The sequence below is a fragment of the Stegodyphus dumicola genome, chromosome 4 (genome assembly GCF_044657685.1).
Source record: "Stegodyphus dumicola isolate Sdum_Otavi_A_Nest chromosome 4, ASM4465768v1".
NCBI lineage: Eukaryota > Metazoa > Arthropoda > Arachnida > Araneae > Eresidae > Stegodyphus > Stegodyphus dumicola.
In genome coordinates, this window is record NC_140771.1 from 193886504 (window position 1) to 193907513 (window position 21010).

Here is a 21010-nt window from a genome sequence, read left to right on the forward strand (position 1 = left end):
TAATAATCATGTATACAGTCCCTGTATTAGCATTTCAAGGATTTATCCAGGCCAAATCTTTGTGTTATATGGGAATTTGAGATATAATTATCATATAAGAAGCAGAATTGAGTGAATAAAAGAACATTTAATGATATTAAAAAAAAAAAAAGTAGTGTGCAGTATAATTAAAAACAGACCAAAAATGTACACAGTGTTTTTTTTAATAGTGTTTTTTCTTAATAGCAGTCATTAATCTTATCTTAAATGTCCTTACTTGGTCATTTCATTACAGTATCTTATGACTCACTAGACATGCACACACATGTGTCAGTCAATATCTCATGAAATTTTGTTACTCAGTCAGTATGCTAATCAGGCAGTAATGTTTCATTGAAATTTCAGAGGAGAATTTGATGTATTTATCCATTATATCTTTAATTTTACTGATCATTAAAATTTATTAAAGTGAGGTAAATGAATATTATGCATATGTAGGAAGCTAAAAATTTAAAAGGTAGTTTGATATATAATTATTTGTTTTCCTTTAATCTAAGTAAAAAAGTAATAGTAGTACTATTACTTTAGTAAAAAAGTAATAGTAGTAAGTAAATGTTTTTGTTCAGTTATTATTCAACATCCTTTAAGAATAGCATTTATATTAAATCTTAAAAATAAGAAAAATCCCTTCCTTTTTTTAAAAAAAAAAAATAATAATAATAATTGGGAAAGCTATGCTTTTTTTTTACTACTCTAGGCAGTTTCATGTATAGTTTTCTGTGCATTCTTAATAAATTACTTATGTCACTTATCATTCAAATTTTATAGAAAGTGGCCAAATTGATAGTATATTTATTAAACCATGCCTAAACATACAGTTGCTTTTTATTTTTATTTATTATTTTTACTTCCTTGTACGAAGTAAAAAGGAAGTATTGTAATTGAGAAAAGTTTCAGGTATCATATTTCAATGCAAATATCCATTTTCACTGTTATCGAATGCAATTTAATGATGTTTGTGCATGACATCTGTACGTAAGTACAGGATACAGGACTCTTCCTCCCCCCCCCCCAAAAAAAAAGATTGTAAAACTAATTTAAAATGAATTCTGAAGAGAATTTTTTGTGGTGTCTGCGCATACGTATGTATCTCGCATAACTCAAAAACGAGTAGCCTCAGAATGTTAAAATTTTGTATATAGGACTGCTATAACATGTAGATGTGCATCTCATCTTTTTGTTGCAATCGGCCGCAGCAAAAGAATATAAATATATGTATATATATCTCCACTCTGTTATTTGCCTCAGTGATCTCAGTTTCTTTACTCTTATATGTTTGTAAATTGTGTATTTTTTGCTTTAAAAATGATTGAATAATGTTCTTATCTTACAGTTAAGGTTTTTATGCCTTTAGTAAATCTGTCTGCAATATTTTTAGAATTATAAACAATTTAAAGGTGGTTAAGTGCCTCTAAGCCTAATAATTTTTTCCTTGGCAGCCATTGCTAGTTTACATTTGAAACAGCAGAATAGTAGATTTGTTGCCAATCTACAGAAAGTAAGCTTCACAATAACAAAGATAACACCTTCTTTTATTATTGCGAATTAAATCATGCTTAATCCATTCTGGAATTTATTCGAGGAAAAGTGTTTAAGATTTACTTAATAATTTTCAATACAGACATCTTGAGTTTTAATGTATTTTTGCTTTGTCGCGAAGTGGAAACTGAAATAACTGAACGAGAAATACTGAATCGTCTCTGAAAAACTGTTTCTTTTTTGTTTTGTTTGCTTAATTTCTTTTGTACATCATTTTATATTTAATTATTTGAATAGAACATGTGGCGACGATTAGATAATTCGTCAAATGAGATTGTTACGAAATGTTCAGGCGCAGTGAGATGGCTTCTCCGCTAAGCAGTTTTAGGGTTACCATAAAATGACAAGGGAAGGCAGGGTTGCCACATTTGGCGAGAAATCGTCCATTTGGCGAGATTTGGTGACAAAATTGGTGATATACCATGGACGGATGGAGAACTTTTTGGAACGAATTCTTACCGTTTTAGCCCAGAATATTCTCGAACACAAGCCAAAAGCTATATAAACCCTGCTGCTCCGCAGTCAGTGTCTCAGAGTTTACCTCATCGAGAGGGCGAGAGTGTGTGCCTCGAATAGAGTGCGAGATAGTATCGAGTTGGTGTCTCATCTAGCGAGTGAATCCCTGTGGAGTCGATCGAGTTGACAGCCGGGCAGCGAGTGCCGAGTGGGTCGTCGAGTGCACCGAAAGAATCTCGTAGTGTATCGCGGTTAGTGTGCATCGTCGAGAGAGCGTGTTGAGCTCCGGGAACGACTGAACCGAAGAGTCAGGAGCCATACTCTGTGTGTCACGAGTTGTAGCATGGAGAGTCTCGAGAGTACGTAGAGTTCCGAGAACAAAACGAGCATAGTCGGGAGCTGTACTCTGGTGCTTTGCAGTGAAGCTGTCTTCACCGTGATAGCTTGATAACCTGAAGGCTGTGTCGCTGATTGTTCCAGCGAGTGTATAGTAGATCTTCGACGACTGTAAACGTGTTTTGAAGCTGTCCTGACAATACTGGCTAAATAAATTTTGTTTCAATACTTCATCAAGTGTCATCATTATTCACTCCAAATCCTCACGAACCCCATACGAACGTGAAGGAAGAAAATAACGTAATAACTGGTATCAGAAGAAAGTAAAATGCAACAATATAAATTTTGTGCCTTCTGAGTTATAATATGGATGAAATAATACGCTGTTACGTGAACCTAGTGCCAGAGTGTCGCTATGGTAAACAAATATAGTGAATTTTAAAGAGTGCATTTATTCTAATGCAGTTACTATCGACGAAGTAGATTTAATTCAATCCAATAAGTTTAAATGAAATACAAGAAAAAATGGGTATAATTTAATATTCCGTACAAGGAAGTCATGTGGTGCACACATCAGATTTTTTATGTTAAATAGCAGGTACAGGAATGGCATTTATCATTCAGTATTTGAATATGAGTTGTATCAAATAATGGTCCCACTGCACTAATGATGAGGATGTGGTTGTTAATAGTCACCTATGAATGTAGAGAACACTGTAAAAATTTCTTTCTTCCTAGATTACAGATGCTGAATGGGAATAATCTATACGCATAATCAGCCTGCATGGTTTTTTTTTTTTTTTTTTTTTTTTTTTTTTTGTATGTCTAGGAAAAAAATAGGGTGATTGTGGAGAAAGCCAGAATATGCATGGATTTATGTACCTGTGTGAGTGACAGATAATTCTCTACAGATTAATTTCTTTTTATGGAACATTTCCTGGCAATCTTGATCTCCCAATTTAGCAAGTGCTCTTCTTCTTCTTCTTCTTCTTTTTTTTTTTTTTTTTTTTTTTTTTTTAATGTGAGAGTAGCTCAAGCAAAAAGTTTTCCAAACATGTGGCCACAAAATTGATACTTAAGAATTAGAGCTGCCATTGTGATATCCCTCATGATATACTATAATAAATAACAGATAGTTTCCAACACTGCTTGGAAGAATATATGGTGCAGTGTGTCCATCATTTAGCTATCATATTCAGATAACTGATAAATTTGTAACTACTAGTTGTTATTAATAAATAAGACACCTATGATTTATGTTATGGTATTATTAGTATGTTATGAATTTTGCGCACATTCATTTAGGAGCCTTTATAGCTTATTAATTAAAAGCTCTTTTTAAGTTACTGAAAAATTCTCAAAAGAAATAATGTGAAAAGTGGTATATAATTATTAAATTAAAATAATGAAAAATTAGAAAAATAATAATGAGCAGAGGAATGATTATAAAATTGATCATCATGAGAATAGTAGTTGATTTAAATATTTGTCATTTGATTTCGAGAAGATTACTGAAAATGAAAATGCCAGAATTGATACTAGTTGAATCTAAGATAGCCTTTGCAAATCCTAAAACCACCAGCTTGGTATATGTATCTTTTGAAAATAGGATATTGAAGTACATAATGGATGGTGATAATTGGACATGGTGTTACAAGTAGGGATTTGGTGTGCTTTGCTTTCTGGATTCTGCTAAATTAAATTTTATTTTAAATAAATAAAAAAAAGACTAATTTTTACCCTTGTGTTATTTGTTCCTGCCTTCCGGATCCAAGATTACTTTAATTTTTTAAATATAACATACTTTACATAGTATAATTTAGTAATTCATTCTGTCATCTCTGTAATATGATTTGTTTTTTGTTAATATTCAACATATTTTGTATAAATAATCAAAACTTTTTATAACTGAAAACTTTTATTTTAATCAAGACTAGTAAGAAAAAAGCTGAAGCCCGTTTGGAAGCAATGAAAGAAGCTGGAGGTTAGTAAAACAGCATGATTCAAAACCAAACTGATAACTGTTTAAAATAAATACTTAAAAGTATTTAAAATACATGAAATCATTTTTCATTTTAGTTAATGTTGAAGAATGGGTTAGGACATCAGATACTGAATCTGTGAGTGCTTCCGATTCACCAGCAGAAAATTTCAGCAGATCTGGAACTGTGACATCTAGAAGTAGTCGTCAGTCAGAGGTACTCAATGTTTCACTATTTAGCTATGTAATGCAAAACTGCTAAAAATGTATATGAAAGTTTTCAAGTGTAAATGAAAAGTGGAATGCTGTCAAAAATGAATTAAAAAGAAAATTTCAAGAGATTAATTTCTGTGCAGTAAAGTTACACTGTTCACCTATGCATTGTCTTATGCAAATTAATACATATAGTGATGTGATTTAGATATAACTTTTTGCACAATTTTACAATATTTTTAGTGGACAGGATTGTAAATATTTTAAGAATAAATTTAAAGAGCATCAATTATATTAATATTGAAGGCTAATTGTAAGAGTGTAAAAATCCATGTGTTATTTATGTAGTGGATTTCAATTTAATAGCATTTTAATTATAAATACCACTTGTGGTTAGTTTTAGAAATTAGAATCAAGCTTCAAATAAATGTTAATTAATTTCCAAAAATTTGGTCATGATGTCCCTCCTGATTATAATTTTTTTTCCCTTTCAATTTCATAGCTCGCTGTATAGAGCCTGCAGTTCTTTTACGTGGTAAATGGTGATAGATATTTTTTTCGTGAATTGGCGTATAATCTTAAAGATTCTGTATTCATGTTTTTTAGCGTTAAAATTATGTCTTTTATAATCTTTAGTTACATGAAGCTCAGGACATAATATGCTAGATATATATTATGATTTAAGTACTAGTTCATGAAGCCAAGAAATTTATTATTCAAATTGTGAATTTTTTTAAAGGATTTAAAATTTAATAATAGATAGCATTGTAATTTGTTAATTTTGAGAAGAGAAAATTTTCCAGTTTACTTAGCATAAATTGAAAATTTAGAAAAAATAATTATGTCCAACCCAAATATGCATTTTAAGAAAAACAGCATAAGAGATTGATTATGAAATCAAGCTCTGGAATTTAGAGTTAAATAATATTATCTTGCAAGAATGGTATCCTTAAGACATATAAATGGAGAAATGATAATTTTTCAACAGTTAACATTAGTATACTCTTTAATGCTTTCAAAACAAATCATGAACTATAGTTATAGAAATAAATTTATATGAGATGTCACTAATCTGATTGTTGTAGTTATGAAAGGAGATATATATTGTATATAGGTATAAAATTATTCGCTGTATGATCAATATAACTTTAATTATTTTTAAAAGATAAAAGCATTTTTTACAAGTTGTAAAATTTTTTATGTTAACAGAAAACTTAGTTTAAAGAATTATATATATGTGTGTGTAAGATAAAAGTTATATACCTGTATTATACTTTAAATTAGCAATAGTTCCTTAATTCCTCATTTTAATTTGTGCACTTCCCCTCTCTTTTCTAAAAATAGGAATAGCTGTTTTGAAACTGTGTTATGCCTGAAACCTAATTCCATGCTATGTCATTTTAACTTTTGCATTGCATATTTCTTAGCCAATCAGATAAGCAAAAAATTATGCTAAAAATGTCATTGTAATCCATCTACACACTCTCTTTTGCCATTTGCTTTGTCTTTAATAACTCACGTCTCTTCACTTATTCACGTTCTTCTGTTGTTCCAAAATGTAGCTCTATATACAAAACTTTGAGCGGGTGTCTTATTTCTCACATGAACATGTGTGAAGCAAACATTGAGTCTCCAGAATTGCTTTATCCAATAATAAAATTGTATTGAATTTGGCCATGTCTGTCTGCAAGTCCATCATTTCCATCTATACAGCTCTGTCAGTGTAAGTGTGCAGTTTGAGAATCAACAGGTCATCTGCACCATCGAATCATTACACATATATATAAAATTTGTTGAATTAGGGCATTGCTTGTTTGAAAAGTTTGGTTTTTAACATTTTAAAATTCTTTATTGCATTTACAGGATTATTTGAAATTTATTAATTATGAATTTCAATTTTTGGTCTTTGCAAAAAGTTAGTTCTGAATTTCTTACTCCATGTCTTTACTGATAATTTTTCAGCAACTTAATATGCGAAAATACTAGACATGTTTATATTTTGTTTTTAAAAAAATTGGTTTGTAATTATGAAATATATATATTCTTCTGAAACATTAAGTTGTATTTAGACTGCTATCTGAACTTTGTTTCATTCGAATCTTTGAAAGAGCATTAGATTTTATTAAGATTTATTACATTCAAAACATCAGTGACATTCAAATCTTTAAGTAGTATTTGCATTTTATTCAAGCCTTCAAAACAACAGTGATGAGAATTTGGGGATTTTTCTATCATAAGGTTTGCTAATTTGTAGTGATTTGTTTTTCCATAGAAGTCTGATAAAATACCAATTGAATCATCAGTCATTTAAAATAGATTTTGATTTTTTTTCCTGATTTCAGTAATTTTTATATTGTGATTAAGTATTTGAACTTGTTGATATAAGTAACTGCTTATTACTGTCAAAAGAATTTATAAAATAATAAGTTCCTTTAGTTAAAAAAATCAATAAAGCAGCAGTACAAAATATCATTTTTGTGATTCAAGTGGTGACAAATTCCTGAATGTCGATGACTTGAATGTTGTTTTGCAGGAGATGAGTGTCACTTACCGGTAAGCATACACATTAACATGTTTGAGTTCCTACTGGGTTTGGAACTGTATACCTCCAAACTTATGGCTATCTCTCTTATGTTACAGCTATTTCTCTAATGTAGCAAGAGCTTTGAAGATAACTTGTGTTAAATCTAAAGCTAAATTCCTATAGATAAATTAATTTGTTTTCACTGATTATTTTATCCGGCCACTTAGCTGCCCTTAATATTTTATTAACTATTGATACTATACTGTTAAGTAAATCACAATGTTCATTTTAGACATTTGAAGGAAGCATTGAGGCAAGTGATGCTGCATTTTATGATAGTGATTCTGCTCAAGAACAGCAAAATGTATCTATAGATGCTGGACAAGAATCTCCATATGTACCAGATTTGACTTCAGCAGTTGATGTCGTTGCTGCGGTTCAAGAGGCATGGGATGCTGCTGCTGAAACAGAGGAAATTGAGGAACCAGAACCTGTCGAAACCAAGCCTGTTGAGTCTCAAGAAACTCTGGTAAATGGAGAAGTACCTACGGCCGTTGCTGCTGGTCAGCGATGTGTAGCTGTGTTTTCTTATGAGGTAATTGTTTAAAATGTTGGACAAACATTAAAAAATTGCCCTTTTGCAAATTCTTTCAATTTTTTTTCACTTCAGAACGTGTGTGTGTGTAAACCTTATTCCAATTTGATGTTAGTCACATTTGTATTTTTAAATTAATATTTATATTCAGGGAGAAAATCAAAATCATTACAAAAATGTGTGAACACTCTGTATATTTACATCTATTTCCCGTGCATGCTTATGATTTATACGATTCCTGAATAAATAAATACTTCAGGTTTATCCAGGTCCTGCGCTGAACATTTTATGGCTTGGTGTTGGAAAATATAGCTTATTGTAAACCTTTTACTGCTTCATCTCTCCTCCTTGAAATGTTTATTTAGTTTAGTTCTTATTTTAATGTAATATAGTAGTTACTTCTACTTCTTTTTCTTGCTGCAACTGTTTGCATTGAGAATGGACTGTTTCAACCTAATTGAGATGCAAAAACGAAACGTGATGTTACGTCATCTGAAAAGCCGATTCGTGCCGATAGCTGATTAGTTGCCGTGAGATGACGTCATTCCTACTTCTGCTATAAGTATCTTGCGTCGCTCTGGCTCAACCCCTTCTAGTTCCTGCTTTCCTGGCACTTGAGTGAGCGGTTTCCAGCCCCTTCAGAAGGATGCATGTAGTCTGGTGAATAAAGTACCTTGGTTCCGATTTGCGGGATGGCTGTTCCTGAATAAAGTTCCTTGGTGCCTGTCCGCGGGATGGTTGTTGCGGAATGAGTTCCTTGGTTCATATCCATAAGGTGGTTGTTCCAGAATAAAGTTCCTTGGTTCCAGAGGCTACCATATGAGTGACTGCTGTGGGCGGCATCCATGTTCTTCAATGAAGGCGGCATTTAAAACACGTGAGCGGCGATTCCTTGTGCAAACGGAGTTAGGCCGGTTTTAAGTGTTTTCAAGAACTTGATTTAAATTTCAGGTGTTTTTCTCGACCATTGATCATGGACATTTTGAATGTGTAGCCAACTTCATTTTTAGGCCGCATAATTAATGTTTAGGACATTTTTGTTTGTATTGAATGCCAGTGTTTTGGAGACCAGGTATAAATATTATTTGATGAATGATGATTATATTATATTTTTCCTAAGACTCTGATATTGTTGAAATTTATTTTCTGTGTTTTTATTTTTTATTTTATTGTTAATAAATTGGTTAAGTTCAAAATCTTTTATTGTCTTCAATGTCTGCACAACACGATATCTCAGGGAGCTTTTATTGCTACTACTGCTAAATGTTTAATTTCTTTAAACTTTAAACTTTGCTTTATCATCATTTTGGTTATGGGCCCAGCCCCTGAGTTATTTTTAGTGCAGGCTTTTGAAGTTTAAAGTTAATTTAGGACTTAAGAGATAGTGGGGGGGCAGTTTTTGTTAAAATTCAAATATGGCTACTGTTAATGTCATGCATAATATTGCTAAACTTGAGGCATGTAATTACTTTACATGGTCCAAAGATATGAAATTTGTTTTAAATGAAAAAAAATGCATGGCTTTTGGTCAAGGGTATTGAAAAATGTCCTGATTTAAATGATGTTAAGGGTATTACAAAATAAATTATAGCCGACTATCAAAATAGAAGTCGATTGGCATTATCTTTAATTTATATGAATGTTAGCCCTGAATATAGAAACTTGATATGTGAAATTGATGACCCGGTACTTTCATGGAATACGCTTGCCAAATACTTCCAGCCAGATTATCGGTCAAGACATATGTCCCTGTTTTCAGAGTTCTTAAATTGTAAAATTAAGCCAAATGAAAGTATTGGTTTCTTTTCTTCTAGATTAAAACGCATAACTGAACAGTTAGCTGATATTAATCAGGCTGTAAGAGACGTATATATATGTTTCCAGTTTCTTAGGTTACTTCCAGATAAATTTGATTAAGTAGTTCAGAATGTTTTGAGGTGGCCAGATGAAAAGTTCATATTTGAAAATGTTGAACTTGAAATACTAGCAGAGGAAACACGTCTTAACTCAAGAGAGATAGATAGGGAAAACTCCATTAAGACTATAGAAGTTCAAAGTACTCACTCTAAACCCAAATTTAAGCAGATTAAAGGGCTCAAGTATTATAAATGTGGCCGTCCAGGTCATATTCAAAAATACTGTAGAATGAGAGGTAATTTTTCCAGATCACCCTCACCTGCTTCTTCTGTTTCCTCAGCTGTATCTAGTAATAATAAAACATCTTCTAAGTGTAAAAATAAACCCAAGTTGAGTAAAGGTAAAAATAATTCCCATGCTCAGTCCCATTTTATAGCTCAAGCTAATGTTAACAATTTGGAGGAAAATGATGATAGTTGGATATTTGATACGGCTGCATCTCATCATTTTTGTAAAAATCGTGAATTGTTTGATACTTTTTCTCCTGTGAAAAATGAGAATATGCTAGTAGCTATTGATGGAGTAACTTTTCCAATTCATGGGAAGGGTACTGTTAAAATGAAATTTGGGGATACGGTTATTTTGCTTAAAGATGTGTTATACTCACCTGGACTGAGACCAAATTTAATATCTGGACCTAGAGTAGATATCAATGGAGCAAGATTTTATGGTAAAAATGGGTAAATTAAAGTTACTGATAATGAAAATTCAACTTTGTACAAGGCTAAGTTGATAGGAAGTAACTATCATGTATTCCCAAAAATAGTCAAAAAGGGGGGCAAATCTGTAAAATTTGAGGCATCCACAGTTCAGCATAACAATAGTGAATTATGGCATGGTTGGTTTGGTCATATAAATTATGGTGCTATTGTCAGGACTAGTAAGAGACATTCAGTTCGAGGTCTTCCTGTGTTAAAGCACTCACCTAATTTGTTTTGTGAACATTGCCAAATCAATAAGCAAAGACGAATCTCCTATAGACCCATAGAAGGTATTCAAGTAAAGAGACCGCTTGAAAGGGTTTTTTCTGATGTATGGGGACCTATTAACATTCCAGGTAGGAATGATGAACGTTATTTCATTTCCTTTATTGACGAATATTCTCGTTACGTGGTAGTGTACCCCATTGTGGAGAAAAGTCAGGTGTTTGAAGTATTTGAAAGGCATATAGCACGTGCGGAAAGATACTTGAACCTTAGGTTAAGATACTTTAGGACTGACAATGGGCGAGAATATGATAATGATCAATTCAGGTCATATTGTAATAAAAATGGTGTAAAGCATAAATTTACAGATGTATACACTCCAGAACAGAATGGAGTTTGTGAGAGATTTAATCAGACAGCTCTCAACAATGTACGGGCAATCTTACATGATAGTGGAATGAGTTCCGAATTTTGGTCAGATGCAGTAATGTATTTTGCATATTCATTTAATAGAATTTGTCATAAGGGCCAAGATAGAACCCCATTCGAATTATACACTAAGCGGAAACCATCAGTACGTCATCTTAAGGCATTTGTAACGATTGCCCATGTGGGAATTCCAAAGGCTAAAAGAAATTCTAAACTTGATCCAAAGGCAACGAAGGGCCGATTGATTGGGTACAGTGTACGAACAAAAGGGTACAAGATTTGGTTGGAAAATGAGCAAAAGGTAGTAGAAACCCTAAATGCTACTTTTAAAGAGTCAATTGGAATGCAGAAAAGTGGCAGTGGAGCTGTACTGGGCACCCTTCCTGATTTGGAATCTGAAGAAAGGGTAGAGTTCCAATCTACTGATACTCCAGTTGGCTATTTTCCTGAAATAGAGGAAAGAACCGATACCAATGTACCTTCTTCTATAATTGGCACTGACACTCAATCTACATTGAGACAAGTACTTGGCTTCGTAAACCTGTTCCAAGGCCAGACGACATTCGTACGGATGTGTATTATTTTGAGAGGGGGTGTAATCAAAGACTACGATCGTCAAATGATATAGAAAGGTATTGCACTGAACATAATATTTGGTATGATCCTACCTTGTTTGATTTCAAGGGAAGCAACACTTATAGTGGTGAAATCGACCCAACTGGTACTCCTTCAACGTCATATACCCGAGATAGCTGACTAGAGGTTTCAATTCCAAACACTTATAACCAGGCAATGAAATCCACAGAAAAGCTTAAATGGATAGAGGCAATGGAAGAGGAAATGGCCAACATGCGAAAGCATAAGGTATGGCATCTTGTTCCACTTCCTAAAGACAAGACTCCACTGGGTTGCAGGTGGATTTTCAACATTAAACGTGACGAATTTGGAAACATTGTTCGTTTTAAAGCTCGTTTAGTGGCTCAGGGTTATCGGCAAATTAAATATGATACCTATGATGAAACCTACTCTCCTGTAGTCAACTTTTCAGTAATAAGGCTCTTTTTCTCCCTTATAGTTGCACACCTTGGATGGGCAAATATACAATGCGACGTAAAAAGTGCCTATCTCTACGCTCCTTTATCAGAGGAAATTTATATGTCCCAACCTCAGGGTTTTGTAGAGCGAGATAAAGAAACTTTTGTGTGTCGTTTAGATAGAGCCTTGTATGGTTTGCATCAGAGTGGGCGATTATGGTACTACGAGTTGGATAGAACACTATGTAACCTAGGGTTTATCAAGTTTGAGTGGTGCAGTTGTGTCTATCGTTTTAAAGATTTTGTCATTCTGTTGGTTTATGTTGATGATATAGTTGTGTTTGGAAAAAGTGAAGTTCAGGCTAAAAGAATATTAAAAGTCCTGAGTTTACATTTCGATTTGAAAATTTTGGGTAAAACAAGAAAGCTTCTGGGTGTGGAATTTGAATATGAGAACAATAGTGTTTTAATTCATCAGCAATTATATATAGAAGACATAGTTGATCGATTCAAGTCTTTTAAAATACAAATTACTTCCCTTCCAATAGTTAAAGGTGTGAAATACTCAAAGTCTCAAAGTCCCAGTACACAAGAAGAAACGACTGAAATGATGAATTATCCTTATAAAAATGTTTTGGGATGTCTCTCGTTTCTTTGCAATCGTACTCGTCCGGATATAGCTTATGCTGTTAATATATTTTCTCAGTTCCAAAGCAATCCTGGTAAGTTTCACTGGGAAGGATTCCTTAAACTTTTAGGATACGTTTCCAATACCAGACAGCACAAACTTAAACTGGTATGCAAGGAACTGAAGCTAAAATATATATTCAGATTCGGATTTTGCTTCAAGCAGGGATGATATGGTGTCTATTGGTGGACAAATAGCTTTGTTGGGAGAATCACCTGTATCTAGGCGTACATTTAAAGAAAGGGGAGTGAGTTTATCTACTATGGAGGCTGAATTTATCTCCATGACTGAATCAGCAAAAGAATTAGTTTGGTTTAGAAATATTTTGGATGAATGCATTCAGTTTAAGATTGCAAGTAACTATGTTTCGAGGCCAATATTTTTTGCTGATAACATGGCTGCTATATGTTTTACAAAATCACCCATTGAAAACTCAAGGACAAAACATATAGATGTGAAACTATTTTTCATTCGTGATCTATTGAACAGGGAAATTTTTGATTTAAAATATGTTCCAAGTAAAGATAATCTGGCTGATCCCATGACAAAACCACTGACTAAGCATAACCTGATAAGATTTTGTGGAACGATTTTCTTATGAAATTTGTTTTTGTGTGTATTTAATTTAAGAGTTTTGTTTATTTGAAACTAATATGTTATAAGTCATATTATGATGGATATTAGGTAAATGTAAAACTGTATAGCGTAGAATGTTGTATGAGTGACCAGGGCCCTGGGTAAATGTATTGGGTGTACGATCATACATATGTCTTTGTATTGTTTTGTAACATGTTGAACTTTCTTGCTATGGTAAATTTTTGAATAATGGGATAAGATGTTCCCAAAGGAAAATTTTCTTAAAAATTTCTGAATGAAATTGTGATATTTATTTATTCTTGTTTTGAATTTTGTAAAGATACTGGCATTCGGTTTTTATTTCAGGTCGGAGATGATGATGTGGGGGGCATTTGTTGGAAAATATAGCTTATTGTAAACCTTTTGCTGCATCATCTCTCCTCCTTGAAATGTTTATTTAGTTTAGTTCTTATTTTAATGTAATATAGTAGTTACTTCTACTTCTTTTTCTTGCTGCCACTGTTTGCATTAAGAACAGACTGTTTCAACCTAATTGAGATGCAAAAACGAAACGTGATGTTACGTCATCTGAAAAGCCGATTCGTGCCGATAGCTGATTAGTTGCCGTGAGATGACGTCATTCCTACTTCTGTTATAAGTATCTCGCGTCGCTCTGGCTCAACCCCTTCTAGTTCCTGCTTTCCTGGCACTTGAGTGAGCGGTTTCCAGCCCCTTCAGAAGGATGCATGTAGTCCGGTGAATAAAGTGCCTTGGTTCCGATTTGCGGGATGGCTGTTCCTGAATAAAGTTCCTTGGTGCCTGTCCGCGGGATGGTTGTTGCGGAATGAGTTCCTTGGTTCACATCCATAAGGTGGTGGTTCCAGAATAAAGTTCCTTGGTTCCAGAGGCTACCATATGAGTGACTGCTGTGGGTTATCCCAGTGCCTTCCCTAAATTCTGAACATTTTGCCATCCCTTAATTTTGATGCCTGATGCTTCTCTAAATTCTAAAATTTTTGCCTGTCTTAAATTCTACTGCCTGGTGCCACCATACTTGCTTAGATGCCATTTCTGGGCTTATCTGAATAACAAATCAGTTATTCTCAGTTCAAACATCACTAAACGTAAGCTTTTGACCTTTGAATATCATTTACAAAATCTTTTTTTGTTTTTCATTTGGAAAGAAATTTCTGTTAAATTTCTCCTTGTTAACACAACACTTCACAGTTCAGTTAGCTGAAGTGTGTAATGATCGCCAAGCATGATGTCAATGTAAAAGGTTACCATGTGCTGTGGTATTCAATTACTAACATTAAGAGAAAAATTGTATAGACTGTGTGTACTGTGTGAGTCATTTCTCAAGCTGCCGTGTATTGATAGACATGTAGTGATGAAAGGAAAAAATAATAATTTGCCAGGTTGGTGTCAGGGTGCGAAATTATTCAATAGGTCTAAAGTCAATGCTGTTTCCATGCAGAATGTTTTAGTCTGAGATGTATACCAACAGTGGCATAGCAAGCATAGCTGGTGCCCGGGGCAAATTACTTTTGTGTCCCCCCCCTGCAAAAACACTTTCAGTAATATAATATATAGAATATATTCGTAATAAGAAAATAATGCAAATAATAATAAAATATGGAATCTGCCATAAAATACTAAAAATATATTAAGAATAGTCACTACCTAACTACACTAGGCTTGGATTCGGAAATGCATCTGTACTGGCGGAAAAATCAGACATATGATGATCTAAAATTAGTTAAAAAGGTATTATTTATTTTATATATTTATATAAATGTTTTTAAAAAGTACAGTTTTTAAACAATTAAAAGTTTAATATACATTATAGATAAAGAGATATGTGGCAACTTGCTTACTACAACTCAACTCTGCCAGTCTGGTAACCCATAGCAACCAAAAACAAAATAATATTTATTCTATTCAATTGTTATAATTATTTAATGATTTGTCTCAAAAAATGCATTTCCATAATTGGTGACCCGTATTTATTACGAATAGCAACCTTCAATGTTGCACGAATATGGAGTTTATATGTCAAAATTCTGAGCAGCAGTAAGTTATCCAATGTGATGAGATGCAAGTAAGACATTTCACCTGTTATTTCAAGCATTGTGCCACATTCCAGTAAGTCAACATATATGTTTGTCATAATTTCAGCGGATATATGTATTGTCTGCTGCATTTGAGTCGGCAGTTTCATTGATTTCAAGTACCAAGAAACTGTGTCACTATTTACATATTGATTATTTATCTATACATATTATTATTGTGCATATTCTATACATATTACTATTGTGCACATTTGATTGATCTAAAATGGTTGACAACGATGCTGCTTCACAACTGGCGTGAGTGGCAGTTAAGCCACCATCCTTTTGTCACCGAGATCCATCGTTATGGTTCATTCAATTGGATGCGCTTTGAGTCACATTACTGCCGACGAAACTGAATTTTACACAGCGATTGCCGCGTTAAGAGGTTATCACATGTGACTACAGTCCCTGCTAGACGGGACTTTTCTGAGAAACGAGATTCTGGTAGCACTGGTTAAAATGGGAGGATTTCTAGAAAAAAGATCCCCGCTGGAAGCGAAGTCCCGCCTAGCTACGGAAAACTGTTGCGGCTACGCAGGATTTTTTCAAACCTCACTGAAAATGTCTCGGCTGGACCTCAGTCCCGGGTACAGACAACCAATCAGACGAAAGTTCTGCTTCTGAAGGATCACGTGATCCCAATTTGAGCGATAATCGATTACTGTTTGGCATTCAAAGTCTTTGTAGTATGTGAGAATGGTAATCTAGCTACGTGTATTTCCTGGAATTTTGCGGGTTCTGAGAATTGTCCCTTTCGACGTTAAGTCCCGCATAGCTGAAACATAATGGTATTAGGACCTTAGAATCAGAGGTACTGTAATCAGCTCGTGAAATAATTTTGAATCCACTGGCGATGGACAAATATAAATCTTAAAAAAAATTAATTTCTGTTTACGAAGAATCCGGCACAGTTAAAATCAAGCAGTTTTTGCACGATTTACAGTTGGGTGATATGAGGCCTTCTCAATTGCTGTCTAAAAAGTCAGACTTAGCCGCCGGTAACCTAATGGATAACATTCTTAAAATATTATGGATGAATAGACTCCCATCTAACATGCAAACCATTTTAGCGACCAATAGTGAGCCACTTAAAAATTTTCCCGAAATCGCTGATAAAATTCACAAGCTGGCCATTCCAGCGCAAATACACGCAGTGAAGGCGTGTTTTTTTTTGTCACTTTCCAATCTGGATTGAATAAAACTAAAAGTTCTGCGGTCTATCAACCCAAGCGAAGAATGATTCTATTCCGGAAATTTAACACCGTCTGTTGAAAATTAGAATGAAAAACACCCCAATTATTTAGTTCTTTATTCTCCCAATACTGACAGCTGTTGATTCCGATTGTGTAATATCACGTAGGGAAGAATTACAGCGCACGTACTGTGCAATAAATTTTGCGATATTTTGTTGAGATAAGTAATTTTGATGTTCTGTCCGAGATTTGTTTATAAACACTTAAAAGAGTTTTACTGTGCTTGCTAAGCAGAATATTTTTCAGTTCCATTGGTTTTTTTTTATATGATGCGCATATTGAAATGTCAAAAGCATTTATTTAGTAGAAATATTTAAAGAGCGGCTACAGTCTACCCCCCCCGGCCGTTTTTCTTTTTCAAGTTACGCTCGATTGTCCGAATATTTGCCAATTTCCAAGTATGCGGGTTAGTTAAGCTTTTACTGTTAAAGGATGACTGCCTGAAGCAAATTTCTATCTTCTGATTTCATAAATGTTCCTCTTTTTTACTTAAATTACTTTGCTTGCAATATCTGTAAAGGAAAAACTGATATAGAATGAAAATTTAGAAAATGTTCAGAATTTAGATTTAAATTATTTAAATGTCAATATGAGTGGAAACATAAATTGTATTTATTATTAGGTTCCAAGCAAATACAATAAATATGCCTTATTATTATTTATTTTCTCTATTTTGAACTGAAATTTAATCATTAAATCTTTTAATATAGTTCAGTTCTGCTAAGTTTTTTTTTCCTCTCATTATAAACTAGTTCTGTAAATTGAACTGTTATTTAAAATTTAAAATTTAAAAAAATAATTTTTTTCCCTGGTTATTCTTAATGGTAATGCTTATTCTCTCTTAATAAATACTGCATTTCTCATATTTTAAATTACAAGTCTAATTTTTAAGGTTATGCAGTTGTGTATAATGTAATTAGACAGGTGCTTATTTTTTTTCTTAAAATGTGCTTGAAAAGTGCTTATAGTTGCTCATTTTTTTAACTAAAATGTGGCTATGAACCCTGAAACCAGGTACAGCACTTACGATCACGAATTATTAGGAATTTATGAAGCTGTTAAATATTTTCGACATATGCTATAGGGACGCGTTTTCATGATCTTCACAGATCACAAACCCTTAACCTATGCTTTTCAAGAGCGTTCGGATAAAGCTTCTCCTTGTCAAATGAGACACCTAGACTTCATAGGGAAATTTTCAGTAGATATCCTGTTATATTGATGTTTGGCAGAATATTGTAGCAGACACCTTGTCGTATTGAAGAACTAGCTGTTCCTTCGCCAATAAACCCTTGCGGCCGAACAACACCAGGATTCAGAACTACAAACCCTCTTGAAAAGCAAATCTTCCATCAATCTCAACTTGCAGCCTCAGCAGCTGTCATCTGGAAAATCACTTTATTGTGATGTTCAGGATTTAAGATTTCGACCTTATGTTCCTTCCGGGTTTCCCCATGCCATTTTTAGTCAATTACATCGTCTGTCACATCCTGGCATCAAGGCTTCGAGGAATCTGATACAGCAATGTTTCGCATGGCCTAGCATGCAAAAGGACATAGCCAAGTGGATACATTTGTGCTTGGAGTGCCAAAGATAAAAAATTGTCAGACACACCACCAGCCAACTTAAATTTTTTTTTTAATCTGCCCTCGTCTTGCTTCAATCACGTGCATCTCGACTTGATCGGGCACTTATATTTATTAATAATAATATAACACATGAAATACAATTAATTACTATGTATATATTTTTCTTACCTTGGATGAAGCAAATTTATCATTTACTTCATCAAAGTCGATCCTTTCAAATTTTTCTCTTTCCACACTTAAAAGTGCTAGATGACTTAGGGGATCTTGTCCCATCGTTGATTGTAAATATATGAAAATTTATTTTAATTTGCTGAACGAGCGTTCGTAGTTAGCATTTGATAATGAAATAGTAAGTAGTATTTGAAATTAGACTCTTAGGTTTGGAAAAACATTTTCTCTATAGATCTGTAGTGGAGTTTTAGGTTCCGTTTCTTTTCTACTGCGGAGTGACATCATGCAGTCACATTCACTGCTCAAAACAATTAGGGGATATTGTGCGTTCGGTATGAAATAACCATATAATCAATAACCTTTTTGAACAAAAGGAAATAGAAGAGATTATAAAGGAAAATTATAACATTTACAAAGTTTGGGAATATGCAAATTTAGTCCGTGACGTCGAAAACTATGCGTTTTAGATAAGGAGTAAGGAGTGACCTGCAGTATTCCTTTTGTAATAGGAGATTAAAAACAATTGACATGCGTTGAATGCTTCGTAGCAGTAAATATACGATGTCTCAGCAAGATGGCTTAGTTGAATCGGTAGCCAGGAAGGCCATCAGTCGTTTACAGGAGAGTCAAACGCAATTCATTGTAGCGGAAGCGTTAGGATTTTCCTAAAATGTCATTTCCAGATTATGGAATCGGATTTTGGAAACTGGATATGTTTGAGAAATTCGGGACAAGGTCGTGTTACCTTTTTAAAATAAAAAGCGGGAGATATACGTGCATTTCGTTTAAAAAAATACAAATATATCTCTAATTTGGAGAAATATAGTGGTCAGAAAGAAAGAACGTTTTGGTTGATGTACTGCAAACATTTTATTACACATTTTATCAGACAAATCAAGAAAATAATTAATTATATTACAATAGTTATTAATTTAAAATATATTTTCCAGAAATCGATCAAAATAAAAACTGAAATTTTCCGGAAAATCTTGTTCGGAGACCAGGGGCGCCCGGGGCATTATGCACCCCCTTGCCCTCCCCTCGCTACGCCACTGTATGCCGAGAGAAAAGGTGCCTACAGAGCCAAATAATTGATCATGCAGATTTTTGCTAATAAATGATTGTGTCTTCAATATGGAAGTATTTTACTAAATGTTTTCTAAACCTTAAAACTTGGGAAATAATTTTGTTTTCTGGTTTCACTGTGTTAAAATTAAGTGAAGAAAATTTTAACTTTTTGTGAAGCAATGAAATTCAGCTAAAATTAAGCTAATTTTTTCTGTTTGTGTAAAGTATTTGAATGACATTACATTAATGTTTTTAAATTCAAATTTAATTGGTAAATAAACAATTAAAATAAGTTTCATTTTATACAGTGTAGATAAAGCACAAGTGATTTAAGTAGCTAAAATCTGGATAATTGGAGTGAATACTATCTGTAAATGAAAAAGGGACGTTCTGACCCTGCCATCTTGCCAATTAAATAGTTTCTTTTGTAGCTAACATTTAGTCTATTTTAAAAGCATATCTATATGTTTTAAGCAAAAGCTGTTTGAAAGTTGTTTTCAAATTGGACTATTATTACAACAAGTGATAGAGTAAAGTAATTACATGCAATATAAAAGAAAATAATTCCATTAAATTACACTGTGTGTGTGTAGTGGGGGGAGAAATCAGTTTTTATAATCAGTTAAATGTTTTGCAAAGTACAATTCTTAACAGGTACTCGTGTTCATGAGAAAATTCTTTGCAGTTCCTCACATGTGTTCCTTTATTGTGTAGCTACTGCTAGTCCTGGAAATCTGTTACAATTTTTAGAATTTCATATATTTTTGCTTAATATATTTTTCAGTATTTTCAATGGTTGTATTCTCTATGCAAATTCAAAGTCGTCATTGAATTTTTTATTCCTTCAATAAATTTCCAGACTGTCAGAAATCCATTCTGAATAAGCATTCAGTACTAAAATGGTGATATTGAAATTTCATGGACTGGTATGTAATTATGTCATGTTATAATACGGAGTATTTAACGTAAACAGGACAAAATTATATAGCACCTGTGTTCCTGCAGATGGAAGTGGAAAATAATGAGAAATTAAATTATTGATGAGAAAAATTTGAAAAATATGTTAATATTATACTATACATAATTTTATTTTGTATAACTGTTTTAAGTGACAGCATTTAGTGTAATGTAGCAAATTCTTGTTACTACTATTAGAGTTATATAATTATTTATGTGATGTCAGAAAATTTGCTGTAGTTGTCTCATTTAGTATTTGTGCAAAAATCTGGTATAGGCACACATTAGCTCTGTAGTGTGCTAGCAAAATCAGAGCTGCCCTGGCACCTTTCTCTCTGGCTATAATTTTTCTGTCAATGTGATGTCTAATCAAAAGAATATAACTTGTATATTTGTTAATATGTACTAAGCTGCAGTGTTATCCCTAACTTATGTCTAAAAACATTGAAAGTTTTGATACAAATTTAAAGTTTAATTAACTAAATTAAGAGTATTTATCAAAATTAAATTGTTAATTAATTTAATTAAAAAGTTTGATCTCAACTTTGCTAAGTAGATTCATCATACGAAGTTATTGATTTCCTAGTAAATCTGTACTTAAATGT

The 21010-nt window shown here is 33.2% G+C and overlaps 1 protein-coding gene across 5 annotated transcripts in view; it reads left to right on the top strand.

Moving 5' to 3' along the window:
- The window catches only part of nwk (FCH and double SH3 domains nervous wreck), a 152620-nt gene that overhangs the window by 69357 nt on the left and 62253 nt on the right, over positions 1-21010 (top strand). For all 5 annotated transcript variants that reach the window (XM_085815891.1, XM_085815893.1, XM_085815892.1 and 2 more), the window contains 3 exons: positions 4303-4354; positions 4450-4568; positions 7381-7683. In XM_085815891.1, the coding sequence (XP_085672017.1) occupies positions 4303-4354; positions 4450-4568; positions 7381-7683 (474 nt within the window). The remainder of the gene's footprint in view (positions 1-4302; positions 4355-4449; positions 4569-7380; positions 7684-21010) is intronic.